The 16758-nt window shown below is 40.3% G+C and overlaps 1 protein-coding gene across 2 annotated transcripts in view; it reads right to left on the bottom strand.

The window, feature by feature from the left end:
• Nucleotides 1-16758, bottom strand: part of LOC132831267 (ubinuclein-2-like) — an 81028-nt gene that overhangs the window by 51441 nt on the left and 12829 nt on the right. For both annotated transcript variants that reach the window (XM_060849293.1, XM_060849292.1), the window contains exons 4-8: nt 13813-13950; nt 12870-12982; nt 5023-5530; nt 1201-1271; nt 614-743 (exon numbers count right to left, since the gene is read on the bottom strand). In XM_060849293.1, coding sequence (XP_060705276.1) covers nt 614-743; nt 1201-1271; nt 5023-5530; nt 12870-12982; nt 13813-13950 — 960 coding nt within the window. The remainder of the gene's footprint in view (nt 1-613; nt 744-1200; nt 1272-5022; nt 5531-12869; nt 12983-13812; nt 13951-16758) is intronic.

Here is a 16758-nt window from a genome sequence, read left to right as displayed (position 1 = left end):
TGGTTAGACCTTCAGCATGTGACTCGTATACCTACGATGTTATTCCAGTCGTTTGGTTTGTCTGCAGCACTACCTCATTTTGAATTTTTTGTAATTATCTCTCTGCCTCAATTGGATTATAGGTCATCCCTCTGCTTGCATTTCAGCTGTTGACACTTTACTCACACCATCTGGTACTCCTGATCACCTGCAGAGACTTATTATTTGGCCTGTCGACACTCCACTCACACCATCTGCCTATAAATTCTGTGCCTGTGTGCTTCTCTCTCACTCCACCTGAGGAAGGAGATTCAAATAAGCCTGTTGGACTAATAACCTAGTGTCACCTCACTTCTGACCTAGTCACCACTGTGGTTAACAATTAGGAAATTTTATGCACTTGCTGTGTAGCAACTCAGGATAGTTACTTCATTACTACACTACACTTGGAAGCTTGGAATCCTTCACCTTTGCAAAGATTACAAATCAAAGCTGGAATGTATGATTGATATTATCCTAGTCCCACTTATCTTCCTCTGGGAATTTTGTTGGGACATGGCTCTGCACTGTACAAAGTTGCATATCTGGAAAGCAGGAAAACAAATTCCGTTCGCTAGCTCTTGATTTTGTTTACCTGGTCATTGAGGTGTAATTTCTTCAGACGTTTCATCAGGGTGTCCTTGCTGCAGGGCAAGAAAGAGGCCAAATAGCTGTATACTGCCGAGCGCACTGTCACATTCAACTCCTGTAATTGTAGCTCAATGCTGTACACAGACAGACAGAAGAATAGGCAGATGTGATGATAACAGCAACAATATATCAATAATGAAGCATATAAAATAAAGCTCCAACCTACTACTTTCCTACCAAAACTGGAGCATACAAAATATCTTGCAGCTTTGTCACAGGACATTAGCATGTTGCCATGCACTTCAGAAGTTTGTCATTTTGAGTATATACAGGGAATTGAATATCATTTAAGAACTTAATAAACCTCAGTTTTGCTTTCAGTTTATGATCCTTTACAATTTCACTAAAACAGCCTTTTCTATCATTCAATCACATAGTGTCTGCTTCCCTTTTTATTGATAGTATTTGCTTGGGTCTTAACCGCTGTTTTGGGGACTATATTCCAAAAGTTGATTCATTTTTTCTCAGACATTTGCTTAAAGAAAGGTCTTATCCTTAATCACAGAAATGTGAGAAAAACAGAATACTTACTCCAGTAGGATAGTGTTAATATCTGGCGTGAAGAATTTCTTCTTTCCTTCTCCTTCAGAGCCCTTCCCAGCCTGAATAAACACGGTAACAGTATTAAAGGTAAACCAAAGAACACAACCATTCCTGGCTGTGAGCCATTCAGTAAGAATCAGGCTTAGTGCTCATTGTACATGTTCAGTAAATAACTATCGAACATATATAGACTGACAAACCACATAGAGAGGGGCGTTACACTGAGTGATATATAACAAATCTCTTAGTTAATAAAATCATAAAATAATTTGAGCACAAGAAGCAGGTCCTTCAGCTAGCTGTGCCTATGCTGACCCACTGAAGAAATTGACCTAGTGTCATTTGGATCTGGTAAGACAATGGCGACTTGACTGGACTCCTCTGATTGCTTTCCCACAGGCATGTACATTCTTCCTTTTCAGATAATTCAACACTCTTTTCAATGCATCAATTAAACATGAATCCATTCTCAGGCAGCGTACTTCAGACCCTAACCCTACATACAAAACATGAGACAGTGAGAGAGAGACAGAGAGTGAGAGAGAGAGAGAGACAGAGAGAGAGAGAGAGAGAGAGACAGAGAGAGAAAGAAAGAAAGAGAGAGACAGAGACAGAGAAACACAGAGAGAGAGAGAGATCAAGCAAAGAACGGCAGTATACATGCAAGGGGCTAATGCCCTTTTCTCAATCCCAGTACAAATACAAAACAACTCTTTCCCCTTACTTTTCATTAAGTTATCTACCACTTCCTCTCTGATCCGCAGATGTTATCCCGGGATTAGATTCAAATGTGTTACACAGCATTTTTGTCAAATGTTTTTTGAGAGCCAAAATACACAACATTGGCAACATAATCATTACTCAAATCAAACAGATCCTCAAAAGAAGCTCAATTAATCTGTTAGGTATTACCATACTTTAATCAACTGACTTTTCCTTGCAATGTTCTGTTTTACTTTTACGCTTAAATTTGTTCCGTCATTATAAATGTCTAACACCATTCCCATTATAGATGACAAGCACAGGGAACACAGTTTTAAAGTGTTTGGATGGGGAGGGCAGAGGGATGAGGAATGGGAGGAAGAATCCGCAGTGAATGGTAATGGCCTTCAATATTCTGTCATGATCGATGGTTTCAAAAGAATAATGGATAGACACTTTAAAGAATCAAACTTCTACGCTATGAGGATTGAGTGAAGGAATTCATGAGTAAAGTTTGATCACATGGGACTCAAGGTGAGCTTACCAGTTGGTAACAAAATTGGCTTGTCAGTAGGAGACAGAGAGTGGTGGTGGGAGAACTGTTTTTCGGACTGGAGGCCTGTGACCAGCGGGGTTCCACTGGAATTGGTGCTGGGCCCACTTTTGTTTGTCATTTATATAAATAATTTGGATGAGAATAGAGGAGGCATGGTTAATAAGTTTGTAGATGACACCGAAATTGACAGTGAAGGAGGTTATGTAAGGTTGCAAAGAGATCTTGATCATTTGGGTCAATGGACTGAGGAGTGGCAGATGGACTTCAATCTGGATAAATGAGAGGTATTGTGTTTTGGTAAAACAAACTAAGGGCAGGACATATACAGTTAATGGTCGGGTCCTGGGATAGTCTTGTAGAACAGAGAGACCTAGGGGATCAGGTACGTAATTTTTTAGAATTTGCAACATAGGTGAGACAGAGTGGTTAAAAAGGTGTTTAGAACACTGCCTTTATTGCTCAGACGTTTAAGTATAGGAGTTGGGATGTCATGTTGAGGTTGTATAGGACGTTAGTGACGCCTTTTCTGGTGTACTGTGTGCAATTCTGGCCACCCTCCGAAAGAAAGGGTATAATTAAATTAGAGAAGGTTTATTCAGAACAGATTTACCAGGATGTTGCCGGGAATGGAGGGCTTGAGTTATAATAGGCTGGATAAGCTGGGATGCTTTTCCACTGGAGTGTAGGAGTTTGAAGGGAGATTTTATGGAGACTTAGAAAATCATGAGGGACATAAATAAGGTGAATTGCTCAGGTCTTCTCCCTAGGGTGGTGGAGTTCAAAACTAGGTGGCGTATTTTTAAGGTGAGAAAACATTTTCAAAAGAATATGGGGGCAATGTTTTACACAAAGCGGCTTGTGTGTGGAATGAACTGCGTGAAAGTGATGAATGCAAGTCCAACTACAGAGTCAAGAGAGAAGATTGAAGAAGCAAGAGAAGATCCATGAAGTTCTGGAGTCTTGGGACAGGCTGACACACATTGAACCTGTGTCTCTTGCCATCTATAGACCAGTGAAATGCTTCGTTTCAATTTTTATTGTCCAATAAAGCTTTATATGTTTGATCTTTAAAATCAATGAATGTCCTTTTTGCCAATGGATTTACTTGTGGACAAGTTGTTCCTTACTCCGGGACTTAATAAAATGTCCACAGCCCTACATCACACTGGGTTCTAAACCACACTGTAGATGCTTCAGTCAATAGTGTAATCATTCACCTCAGCATTCTTGCCCTGAATCAATGTCATCAGTCCATTCTAACACTAACCCTTTACACCTGTCTCTGTCAGAGCCTGAACTTAATCATTTGTAACCTTGGCATTCTATCCTTGACTCCAACTTCTTATGCACTCCATTGACAGAATACAATACTTTCACTTCTAACATTGCTCATCTCCACTCCTCCCTTAGCCCACCTTTCTTTAGGATGCACTCATGGAATCACTATCTGGAGCAGCATTTATTACTCATCCCAAGTGCACTTGTGGTGGTGGTGTTGAGCTAGTTATTAGAGCCTCATCCAGGTTTGTTACCTATTGACTGGAATTTCAAAAAATATTATAAAAATCCCTGTTGTCCTTTAAGATCCCCCTGAAAAGTCACCCCTTGACCTCACCTTTGGTAACCTCATTTTCTTTGTTACACCTCCATGGAGCAGCTTGGAACATTTCTGTGTTAATTGTGCTATACCAAGGGTAGAAGAGGATGTGGGATAATTTTGACCCAGTGACAATGAAGAATTGGAGGCGAACATTCAAGTTGGGGCAGTATATTGGAGAGAAACAGTGAAAGTGATGGTGTTCGGTGCATAAAGACATGATCTGGCAGGGCTACTAAGGGACCTATAGTTGAATGGTAATCACCATCCAGGTCTGCATGCGAACAATACTTTACAGGATAGTGCCAGATAGCTGCAGGCGTATCTGTGGTGAGAAGGCACAAGAGGAAGCAAAGGAACAAGAGGAAAATTAAAAATTAAAAGGTGTTCCCCTGAAGACTATGTGACTATGACACTGTCACCCAGGTCAGAAGATCCCAGGTTTTCAGACACTGCACTGCGTCGGCAGTTAGATTCATTTCACCACCTCAACCTCCATTGGAAGGTTATGGGACAGAGAAAAAAAAAATCAGACAGGCCTCCCATTCCTGATCACTCTCCAATAATTCCTGTTTCAAAACGGTGGACTGGATTGAACTCAGTTATGACAAAATGAATGGTTGAACAACTTGAGAAATAGGAACTTCCTGAAATATTTAGACAGGTCTTACAAAGGTCTTATTTCCCAAATTTTGCTTCCTGTTTCTGTGCCCATTTTCTTCCAATGGAAATACAACCACTTCCTCTCACCCATGCACTTTCAAATGTTCCCTCTCTATTTCTTCTTAAAAAAGGTCAAACCCAATCATGTTTGAGTCAATATTCCCTAAAAGCTTCTCACCCTTATATTACTGAACCCCTGGAGGAACTGCACCTCCAGATCAGAGATTAAAAGCTAGAAAATGGAACTGATCTCTCCAAAAGCGACTCTGTGATTTTCCAGCTAGGTACTTACATGAGTTTCATTGTTCAAATGTACAGCACATAGTGTCTTAAGATCTTTGATCTGTTTTTCGAGCAGGACAGGTAACCCCACTGGCAACTCAACCAACTGCTTTTGGCTTTGGGCCGCTAAAGCGAAGCCTGAGGACGTTGCAGTGTTGCTGTTTTCCTCGGTTTCAGAAGCTGGGCTTCCGCTTGGTGTTTCTGCTAGCAGCTTATCGATGTCCAGGTCACCAAGCAACTCCATGGCACTGGCAGCTTCCTGAAGCAAGTCATTCTCGTTTGAGTTCCCCAGAATTGCAAAGACCTGGTCAGAGGCAGTCACACTGATGTCGGAACCAGCAGCATTCTTTATCGCCTGCTCAGGGACTTGGAGGGCAGGTGTAGGCTTCATAGTCATTTCCTGCTTTTTCATGGCTTCTTTCTCCTTCTGGAACTTTTTGAGCATTTCAGCCAACGACAGGGCATCACTATGACTTTTCCGCTTCTTTTTGTGTTTGTCAGCGTTGAGGGCCACCACTCTGAAAGGAAGCAGAGAAATGCTAATGGGGTGTACTGATTAAATTAGTTGACTAAAATCTAGACAATATGAATTCCAATTTCACCACAGCAGTTGCAGAATTAAAAAAAAAATTAAATTAAACAGCCAGCAGTAAAAATGAACATGAAGCTCAGGGTTGTCACAAACCCACAACTGGTTTACAGATAATCCTTTAGAGAAAGAAACCCACCATCTGCATTCAGCTTGGCCTGCGTGTGAATATAGCTGTACAGTGATACAGTGAACTCTTAACTGCTCAATGAAACAGTGAGGCACTCAGTTGCATTAGACTGTTTCACCAATTTCTGGGTTCGAGCCAAAAAAACTGCATATGCTGAAATCCAAAATGGACAGGCAGGAGGCTGGAAGAACACAGTAGGCCAGGCAGCATCAGGAGGTGGAGAAGGGTTATACTCGAAATATCGACTTCTCCACCTCCTGATGTTGCCTAGTTGCTGTGTTCTTCCGGTCTCTTGCCAGTGTATTTCACCAACTTCAGGAGCAGCTAGGCTTTAATGCTTTCAAAAGGAACCTGATCTGCACTTGAAGTGCTGTACCCTGCAAGGTTATGGATCAGGTGCTGGAAAATGGGATTAAAATAGGCAACCGGTTTATTCAGTTGGTTCAGACACAATGGGCTGAATGGCCTCTTTCTGTGCCGTAACTTTTCAACAGTTCAGTGGGTTTGGTAGTACACATCTTGCAGGTGATGCAAGACCAAGAATTATTTGTTTAAAGATATGATCAGACAATAAGACAGTACAAAACAAGAAGAATGTTTTTGTGTTGATGAATCAGTCTGCTAACGTCGCAATATTCCAAATTCAAACAAATGTCGGCCATTTGACCACTCGAGGTGCTCTGCCATTTAATCAGGTGATGACCGACCTGTTGGTGTTTTAAGTTCCATGTTCCAGTACCTAACAAAAATCTAACTCTACTTAAAAAATTGCTTTCACCACCATGAGTCAGACTTCCAAAGTAGCAACTCATCAGAGAAAAAAAATCCTCTCATTTCTGTTTTAGAAGGGTGACCTTTAATTTTCAACGTGAACCTTATTTCTGACTTACACACAGTGGAAATGTCATTTTTATATTCATTTTTGTAAGACCATTCAAGATTTTATATATTTCAATCAACTCAGTCCTCACTTTTCTAAACTCTGCAATAAACTTTGATGTTACCTTGTACAGTACTTTCTGAACATTTAAGTATAATACATCAATAATACATTCCCCAATGCATGTTACCCCTTCAAAGAAATTTAATAAATTGATTAAATGTGATTTCCCTATCATAAAACCATAATAACGCTTCTCAATTACCTTGATTTTCTCGAAGCACCCAACTATAATTTCTTTAATGATCGATTCTAACATCTTCTCCATGACAAATGCCAAGCTAACTGACATATGCTGCCTGTTTTTTGACCACTGATGTTTTGTCTAAGTTTGTTAGTTAACCGTGGATGGTAGGCCCACTTTTTGGATGCCATATATACTCAAGTAATAGCTGATCTCATTTAAGAGTTGAACCCCTATTTTTGGCCAAAAAATCTGGAATTTTACATACATCTCATAGAAGTCAACTCTAGTTCTTCGCAGATAACAGATCAACATTTATCAGTGTGCCAGCGCTCCGCTCTAGCTTTACAGTCTGCCAGCTGCTTCTCTCCAGGTTTTCAGAATTTCTGTAATTCATTATGTTTTCCTTTACTCATTTAGATATCAGTTGGGCTTCTGCTAATGATACAGTATGAATTTTGACAGGCATAAGTTTCAGCCACTCAAAAGTAGTATCTTATAGACGAATGCATAAATTTAACCATAAAAAATAGTTTAAAAAAACTTGACTATTACTTGAGTATACATGGTATTTTCTTTGTAGTAAGGATATATTTATTCTGAAATATGCCCTTAAATGTTTGACACCATTTATCCCCTAGTCTAGTGGTCTGGTTCACTTCAGCTAGCTCAGGTTTCATGTCGACATAGCTGTCCTTATTGAAATATAAAATCCTGGTCTTAGACCCAATCTAATCCCTTTCCGACTGGATATAAAATGCAATCATATTAAGATTGCTGTTACCCAGGGGGATGACTTTACCCTGAGGTCATTAATTTACCCTGCCACATAACAAAATATCAAGTCTAATATAACTTGCTTGGGTTTCAAATTGAGATCATTTCTTAAAACAACACAAAGATATCCAGGTAACTACAACCAATCTGATCTTTCCAATTTATTTGTAGATTAAAGTCACCCATGATTATTGCTTGTCCCTTTATCACAAGAACCTGGTATTTCTTCTTCCATACTTTGTCCCACACTGTGTTACTGTTAGGGGGCCTGAAGCCCACTTCAAAATGTGATTTATTTCATTTATTTTTCTCATCTCCACCCAATTCTACGTCTTGATCTCCTGAACCAAGACATCTCTAATTACTGCACAGTACTTCTCTCTACCATTACCTAGCTTCCTATTTTTCTGGAATGTCATATACCCCTCAATATTCAGGACCCAATTCTTGTTACTTTACAACCACACCTCCACAATGAAGTAAATGCACATGATCTGATCACCAGTGTGCAGTGTCAATTTCTACAACTTGTTATGAATGCTGTGAACATTCAGATACAGAGCTTTTAGTTTTGTATTTTAACAAAAGCATGGGAGCATAAGGGTTTGAAACAAGTTATGCTCTGACAACACCACCACTAGCAATTAGTAGGAAATACAACTAAATCTTTTTTTGAAAAACGATAAGCATCAGCACCTATTTAGTTCAGAACAGACAATAGGTCATAAGACTACAAAACCCAAAATGAGTTGATTTCTCATGATTGGGAAGGATGAATGGGAACAGTTTAGGAAAAAGTACAAGTGGCACAGTGACTCAGTGGTTAGCACTGCTGCCTCATAGTGCCAGGGATCCGGGTTCGATTCCAGCTTTTGGCAACTATCTGTGTGGAGTTTGAACATTCTCCTGTTTCTGCATGAGTTTCCTCCTACAATCCAAAGATGTGCAAGATAGGTGAACTGGCCATGGGAAATTGCCCATAGTGTTCTGGGATGAGTAGGTGAGATGGATTAGTCAGGGGTAAATGTAGAGTAATAGCATAACGGGTCTGGGTGGATTACTGTTTGGAGGGTTGGTGTGGACAAGTTGGGCCAAATGGCCTGTTTTAATACTGTCGGGATTCGATGATCATTTTATAAGCTTTTAGAGTCATAGAGATGTATAGCACGCAAACAGACCCTTTGGTCCAACTCATCCATGTCAACCAGCTATCCCAACCCAATCTAGTCACACCTGCCAGGATCTGGCACATGTCCCTCCAAACCCTTCCTGATCATATACCCATCCAGATGTCTTTTAAATGTTGCAATTGTACTAGCCTCCACCACTTCCTCTGGCAGCTCATTCCACATACCACCCTCTGTGTGAAAACGTTGCTCCTTATTTCTCTTTTATATCTTTGCTCTCTCACTCTAAACCTAAGCCCTCTCGTTCTGGACTCCCTGATCCCAGGGAAGAGACTTTGTCTATTTATCCTATCCATGCCCCTCATAATTTTATAAACCTCTACAAGGTCACCCTTCAGCCTCTGACACTCCAGGGAAAACAGCCCCAGCCTATTCAACCTCTTCCTATAGCTCAAATCCTCCAACTCTGGCAACATCCTTGTAAACCTTTCCTGAACCCTTTCAAGTTTCACAACATCCTTGCGATAGGAAGAAGACCAGAATTCCATGCAATATTCCAACAGTGGCCTAACCAATATCCTATATAGCCGCAACTCATGTACTCAATACTCTGACCAATAAAGGAAAACATACCAAATGCTATCACTATCCTATTCACCTGCGACTGTACTTTCAAGGACATATGAACCTGCATTCCAAGGTCTCTGTTCAGCAACACTCCATAGGACCTTACCATTAAGTTTATAAGTCCTGCTAAGACTTGCTTTCCCAAAATGCTGCTTCTTGCATTTATCTAAACTTTTAAAACAAAATCAGCTTACATGTGGAACAGCAGCAAAGTGACGGCCATCACCATTGGTGATTCTAGAACTAGTATGTTATAATTACCAACAGTCATCTTCTCTAGAAGTGAAAAGGCTGAGGGGTTACCCGATAGGTGTCTTAACAATTATTCAGCAGTTTGATTGGGTGATGTAAAGATTTTCTACTTGTGGGGAGTCCAAAACTGGGACTGTAAATTTAAAATAGTCACTGCAAGTCTGTTAGAAATTTTGTAGACTTCTTTTCACTCATTGGGTGTCAGAACATGGAACTCACTCACTGAGGTGAATAGAACAGATGCTTTTTACAAGGAAGCAAGGTAATTAAAGGAAGGGACGTAAATAGAATATCAGGCTGATAGATTAAGATGAGGCTTGCATAGGGTCTAAAATCTACTATGGATGTTACACCAAATGGCCTATTCCTCTGCTGCATATACCATTTAATATTGACGGTTCATGGTTAATTTCTGCACTGGTCACTTCCCAGTCTCACAATGACAAACAAATCTTTATAGGCTAAGAGAAGCTTCACAAGTACTATTCCACCCGTCAGCCATGTAGGGCATGGTGATTACACTACTGAAGTAGGTCACTACTCTCTTGCCAGCAGAAAGTTGGTGAGAAAACGTATGTTAATAAGAAGTTGCCTTCATGGTTTTTCATCATATGGATATTGTGTATTTTCAATCCACAGAGGTCCCGAAACTTAAAAAAAAATTGTTGCGGTCGTCAATGCAATGTGTTTCCTGTTTATTGCTGTTTTACATATCAAATCTATATATTTCTTATAAGTGCCCGCAAAACCTTTTCAGTAAAATTAGTATGTTCATTGCAGTGTTATTTTTTAAAATTTCCATCCCATGACATGCCTCTCATTCCCCTTCCACTTCCTTTTATATCACTTCCATTGGGTTCCCCCTTTTATTCATATGTCATCCCAATTCTCACTCCATATTTTACATATATTCCCCCAACCAACATTGTGTCACAACAGCTTTCGGAAGTCCTAATCCTCTAGTCAGGGTAACTTTGCCCCTTTTGTCACACCTCATTACCAATCCCATACCTTTCCCCATTTCCATATCTTTCTAGCATTACTCCCACTTCATCACATAATTCCAGCTCACCTCCCTTGCTTTTGCCTCACTCCTCTCCCAAATATCCCTGATTATCCTCCAATGCTGCCCCTTAAGCATCTCCCCAAGCTATCTTCATCCACCCCTCCCCTTTTCAGTGTCTAACATTTGGTGATGTTGTTCTGAAAAACCATTGTTCTGCACCTAGCAGTTGGTCCATTCATTATTTTAAACCATTTAATTTTTAAAAACTTTAAATATTTGACGTGTAAATGGCATGAACATTGAAATGCACCAAGAACTGCAACAAAGCCTCAGGGCTTCCAGTGATAAAACGCTGAAGTTGATTCTGTGACTGTAAGAACTGCATCATTTTATTTTTGAGCCTTTAAAAACGGTGGACTGGAAGGAGAAAGAAAAAAAAAGGGATTTACCAGGATGTCTGCATAATTTCACAGCAAGGAATTGTGAACTTGGTGTTTGTGGTAGTGGGCTTCTGCAATGGGCAGATCAGGAACCGGAAACAAGTTACAGAGACAAAGAGGGTGTGCTGTTGTTCTCCCCAGCAGAAGCTGTCTGTCCTCTCCAGTAAAGAAAACCTCTGTTTAAACTTGAAGAAAATCAGTTACCTTTCCTGCAGCAGTTTCTGTGAGCTGTGACTTTAGAATTGATAGAGATTTTTTCCAGATGAATCAGTTGCTCTGTACTTCCTACAGAGAAAGCTTCCAGACAAGGGTCTGGCAAGCCAAAGACAGATCATCTCAATTTGGAATCAGGAAGCGAAGAGCACAAAACCGACTTTCCAGTTTTTCCTCAACCTCCATTAAAAATCTAGTTTCCCTATTTATTTGTCTGTGCGCAAGTTGTAAAGGAGGGGTTTAGAGTTTAAGTTTGTAATGCTATTAGTCAATGGTTAATATCTAATTACTTGTAGTTGGAGCCCAACTACTTATAAATAATAATTCTTATCCTGTACAGAAATCTGGTCAGTGCTTTCTATCAACTTTAGTTTGAAAGGCAAATAAATTGGGGTACTGTGTGCACCTTAAAGATTTTTAAACATTTGATATGACTGCAGGGCTTAATTTATGACACATTACTCAGTGGGCCATAACAGTGACCAAGACTTCAATTTACAAAAACATCTCAACAGAGTCACATAAGAATTAGGAGTTAACAGAATAGCTGGCAAAAGTTTTTGTCTAAAAACTTGGTTATAAGAAGCTTTATAAAGGAGGAGAGCAAGGCACAAAGCAATCACCCAGTCTGCATTTCATCTTGCCAACATACAGGAGACCACACTGTGAACAGCGAATACAGTAGACTAGATTGAATGAAGTAGAACACCTATGTTCAATCTGCGTAAGTGATCCCAAGCTTCCACTTGCCTGCCATTTCAACACCCCACTGTGTCCCCGGCCAACATTTTTGATGCAGGCTTGCTGCAGTGTTCCAGTGAACCTCAGCATGTGCTCAAAGGACAACATCTCATCTACCACTTGAGGACCCTGCTGCCTCTAGGACCCAACATTGAATCAGACTCTGATGTTACTGAAATCACTCCTTCCATATTTGTAACCCACCCTCCAACCGGTCCTGTCATGACATGGGCTGCTTTTAGCACAGTCACTCACTCTCACATACTCCTATCCCATTATATGGATTGCATTCAGTACAGCTTACCTATTTTCTCCTACTCTTAGTTCTTAATATCAATTATTCAGTTTTTCTTTTGATGTGGTTGCAATCCATAATCTCATTGTTTACCAACCCTTTCATCTCTCTCTCTCTGGGCTCCATCTCCACATATCCACTCACCTCCCTACCCTCCCACCCCAATTTTGGCTTCACCATAAATACCAATTTCTCCTAGCTACTAACAGTTCTGGTAAAGAGTCATTGGACTCAAAACATTAACTCTGCTTTCTTCTCAGGTCTGCTGTCAGACTTGCTCAGTTTCTGTTTTTATTTCAGATTTCCAGAACCTGCAGTTGCTCAAGTACAAGATGTCAATAATCACTTCCGGTTGCCTGCCATTTCAACACCCCACAGTGTCCCCAGCCAACATTTCTTGCAGGCTTGCTGCAGTGTTCTAGTGAGCCTCAGCACATGCTCAAAGGACAACATCTCATCTACCACTTAAGGACCCTGCAAATATTTCAGTGATTGTTGACATCTTGTACTTGAGCAACTCAACATGATTCACTCACCCAGACTCCTTTGAAACCTTTAGCTTCCTTGATTTCTTCTCTTTCATCCCACCTTCATCCTTCCTTCTTTGCTTTTTCGCCACTCTGTCTTCTCCATCTTTTAATTTTTGCTTCTGAAAGAAAAACTGCAAATTGTCTCCTTACTGTCAAACTTGAAAGAACACAAACTTATGATATCCTGAGTAAATCTTGAACAAAGCATAAAAATGGTGCTTCATTAATATTTAACATTTTTTTTTAGAAAAAATCAGTTTAAGGTAGAAAGCAACCTGGCAGCTTCAGGAGTCCGGCAGAATTAAACCTCATGTTAAAACAATGGTAACACACAGCCAGCAATGAGGTGGTTTTCCATTGAAGAATGAAGGAGGAAGCTAAAAGATACTTTGCCACCCAATTGCTTTTCAGATTCTAGAATGTTTTACAACAAGCGGCCACTAAGGCAGTAAATAGATCATATAAAAGTGAATTGGAAAAGCAAGTATATATAACGATCTGGTGAACAACTGGAAAATGGAACTACAGTTGATAGTTACACAGAAATGCTTGCATCAGATGCAAAGAATTGACAACTATAGTAGAAGGCACTTTGATGCTGTATACGTGCGTGCACATGTCCAGGGAAAGCACGTAAGAGTCATAGACAGCCATGTCCAGTGTTTGGGGTGAGTAAACATGTGAAGGGTGAGCATACTGATTTGCTGTGCCATAACATTTGATGACATAGGCATACACTATACATCTCCAACCTGCAAAGGAAAGGATATTGAGGGTATGAATGTACAGCTCTGAATGCTTCATCTGATTGCAGAGGGTTACTGAAAATTAAGAGACTGCTCAACCTCATCATTAGGCTGGGAATAAGGGGAGAGTTAGAACACACACCATTGGGATATTTTCCAAGTCTTACAATTCACTATAGAATTGAAATTCAACCACAACTTACTTTAGGTGATTTTAATCTTTTCTTTCCGGCCACATCTTCATCCTCAGTGTCAGAGGTTTGCCGGAACTGCAATGTCCCCGTGTTTATATAGAATCCTCCGTACTTTGTCGTCAGGGAGGCCGGAACCAATTCATCATACTGGAAAATAAATTCAGGTTTCAGCAGAAGCTGTGAGCTGGAGTGGTCAGTCTGGGTTAAACAGACCGTGTTCAAGTGATTGGAGATACCCACTTTACATTGCTCACTGTCATGGAGCCTCTATCTGAAATATACATATTTTGGTTGTGATGATATCCTACACATGTCAAAGGTTGTCTGTGCAGTGATATAATACATTAAAGATCATGTGTAGACCATACATTACTACCTTTTGGGTATGTTAACTTTTTCCACTATGAGCTCCTATAACAAAGTAGAAGCTTCCTAGATACTGAATCAAAAATGGCAATAATGTTTGCTATTTATTTATAAACAATATCAATTAATTCTAACAAAAAAGGATAGAATAGATGAGTTCAAAATGCACTATGTTCTAAACTGTATCCTTCACATCATGTTAGTTCACCTGAAGATTCCTTGTTTTTAATGTCACAGCATGAAATGTTGTTTCCAACTTTTACTTCCAGAGTTGTAAATTGGTACCGTGTTTTCGGATATTCTGAGAAAAGTTTTATTTGTCTTCCCCTAATTCACATCATTGACAGATGAAATGGAACTAAAACCATTCTCAGCTCATGGCAATTTATATTACATGCCTTCCACATGAGTGTATAGGGAAACAATCTAATGTAATAATTTTATTTGGCTAGAAATTCAGAAGATCATGCCAATGCTCAAAGCTCAAATCAGAAGCGCCACCAAGCAACTAGGTGCTGAAATGACAACAGCGCAACCTGCCCACTTGGTTTTGCAAGGTTTCCTTACTACAATGAAGGGTTTGCTCCAAAACTGGGGCAACAAGCAACAACCCAACATAGTCCTACTCAATCAATCATACAGCCAATGTAACATATCCCACCATCATCTTTCCTGAGCATACCCTGTCTTACTGGCAGCAGTGTACCATAAGAAGGGAGCTGCCCCTCCAAGTTCTCAACACAGACTCCAGACTCCAAGGTGTCTCAGGGCACCAGGTCAAACACAGGCAAGGAAATCTCTAATTACTAACTACCACACCAGCTCAACTGAGGAATTGGTATTCCTTCATGTTGAACACAATGTGAAGTAGTACTGAGGGTGGGAATAGCACAGAATACTCTCCAAAAAGGAGTTTACAACTTCATCACAAAGAGTGGTTCGGCAACACTATTACTGCCTGAGCTGACAAGGCTTTGAAGACCACATCTGTCAGAAGGGGTCCAGGAAAGATGGTGGGGGAACTAACAAAAGGGAAACAATATTACTTAACCTCCTCTCCAACAATTTACCAGTTGCAGGTATGTCCATCCATGACACTATTATTCAGAGTGATCACTGCACAGTTCTTGTGGAGACAAAGTCCCATCTTCACATCAGTATCACTGCACTGAATGGGATGAATTCAGAACAGAACTAGTATCTCTAAACTAGGCAACCATGTGGCAGAACTCTACCACTGCAATCTGTAACCTCATTCTCACATATCCCACTCTATCATTGATTGTTCACTGGAGGATATAAGACAGAATATAATACAGCAACAGGCCTAACTAATAAGGTAACAACTCGGTGAAGTTATGGCACAAGATTACATGCATGCCAAACAGCAGAAGCAATGTGTGATAGACAGAGCTAAACGATCGAACAATGTACAGGTCAGTTCTGCAGTCGTGCATATCCATAATGTGTGAATAGTCATGGAGAATTAAACAACAATGATGGGGCAGCTCAGCATGCCAGCATAAGGGAAGGATAAAAAACTCATTTTCTTTGCCCTGAAGAGCTTTGGGTTTGACTAATTTAATTCTTCACCTGAAATCTTCCTCATGGATGCTAACCTTGAAACAATATAATTCACCCCACAATATCGCGGTTAAGGCACTGAAAATTGCAAAGGCTATGGACCGTGACAATATCTCAATATCTTCATCCACAAAGACTTGTGCGTCAAAATCAGTTGGGCCCCAAGTTAAGTTGTTCCAGTACAGCTACAATGCTAGCATCTATCTGACAAGGTAGAAAATTGCCCTGAGACACATTTTGCACAAACAAAATACTGGACAAATCCACCCAGTAACCTAGTCATAATCAGTCCAATTCTAACCTGCTAACCCCCCCCTCCTATTAATCTACCCTTTACAATCAGCAAAGTGATAGAAGATTTCGTCAACTCAAAAAATCTGCAGTATACAGCTGACTTATAGAACTCTTGTGGCACAGTGGTAAGTATGCCTACCATTGAGCAGAAGGTCTGGATTCAAGTGCCACTCGTTCCAGACTGGAGCTGTGTAATAATCTCTCTCAACTGAGGTAAAAATGCATCTGGTTCACCAACGTCCTTCAGGGAAGAAATCGGCCATCCATACCTGATCTGGCCTACATTTAACTCCAGAATTACAACAATGTAGTTGACTATCAACTGCACTCTGAGCAACAAGAATGGGCAATACCTGCTGCACTTATGAATAAATAGAAAATAATAGTGCTATGAAGCAGCACATGGCACTAAGCTGTTCACTTGATTCCTGACTTTATTACAGCCTTGGCCTAAATTTGCTGTAAAGAGGTCAAATCAAGAAGTGCAGTGAAAGTGCATTTGCCATCAAGTCATGATTTTGCCACCTGGAACATCAAGTAATGCCACAAATTGAAGTCAATGGGAATCGGGGAAATTCTTTTGGCTGGTTAGAGACCAATCATCATGTCAGTCCCATCCCACTAGTGAAGTTCTTCAGCATATCGCACTACATCCAATCATCTTCAATTACTTCATCAATGACCTTCTCTCCAGAGATCACAAGTGGGATG

The sequence above is a fragment of the Hemiscyllium ocellatum genome, chromosome 33, assembly GCF_020745735.1.
Source record: "Hemiscyllium ocellatum isolate sHemOce1 chromosome 33, sHemOce1.pat.X.cur, whole genome shotgun sequence".
Lineage (NCBI taxonomy): Eukaryota > Metazoa > Chordata > Chondrichthyes > Orectolobiformes > Hemiscylliidae > Hemiscyllium > Hemiscyllium ocellatum.
The sequence above is the reverse complement of the archived record's forward strand: the minus strand, read 5'-3'. Positions and strand labels throughout refer to the sequence as shown.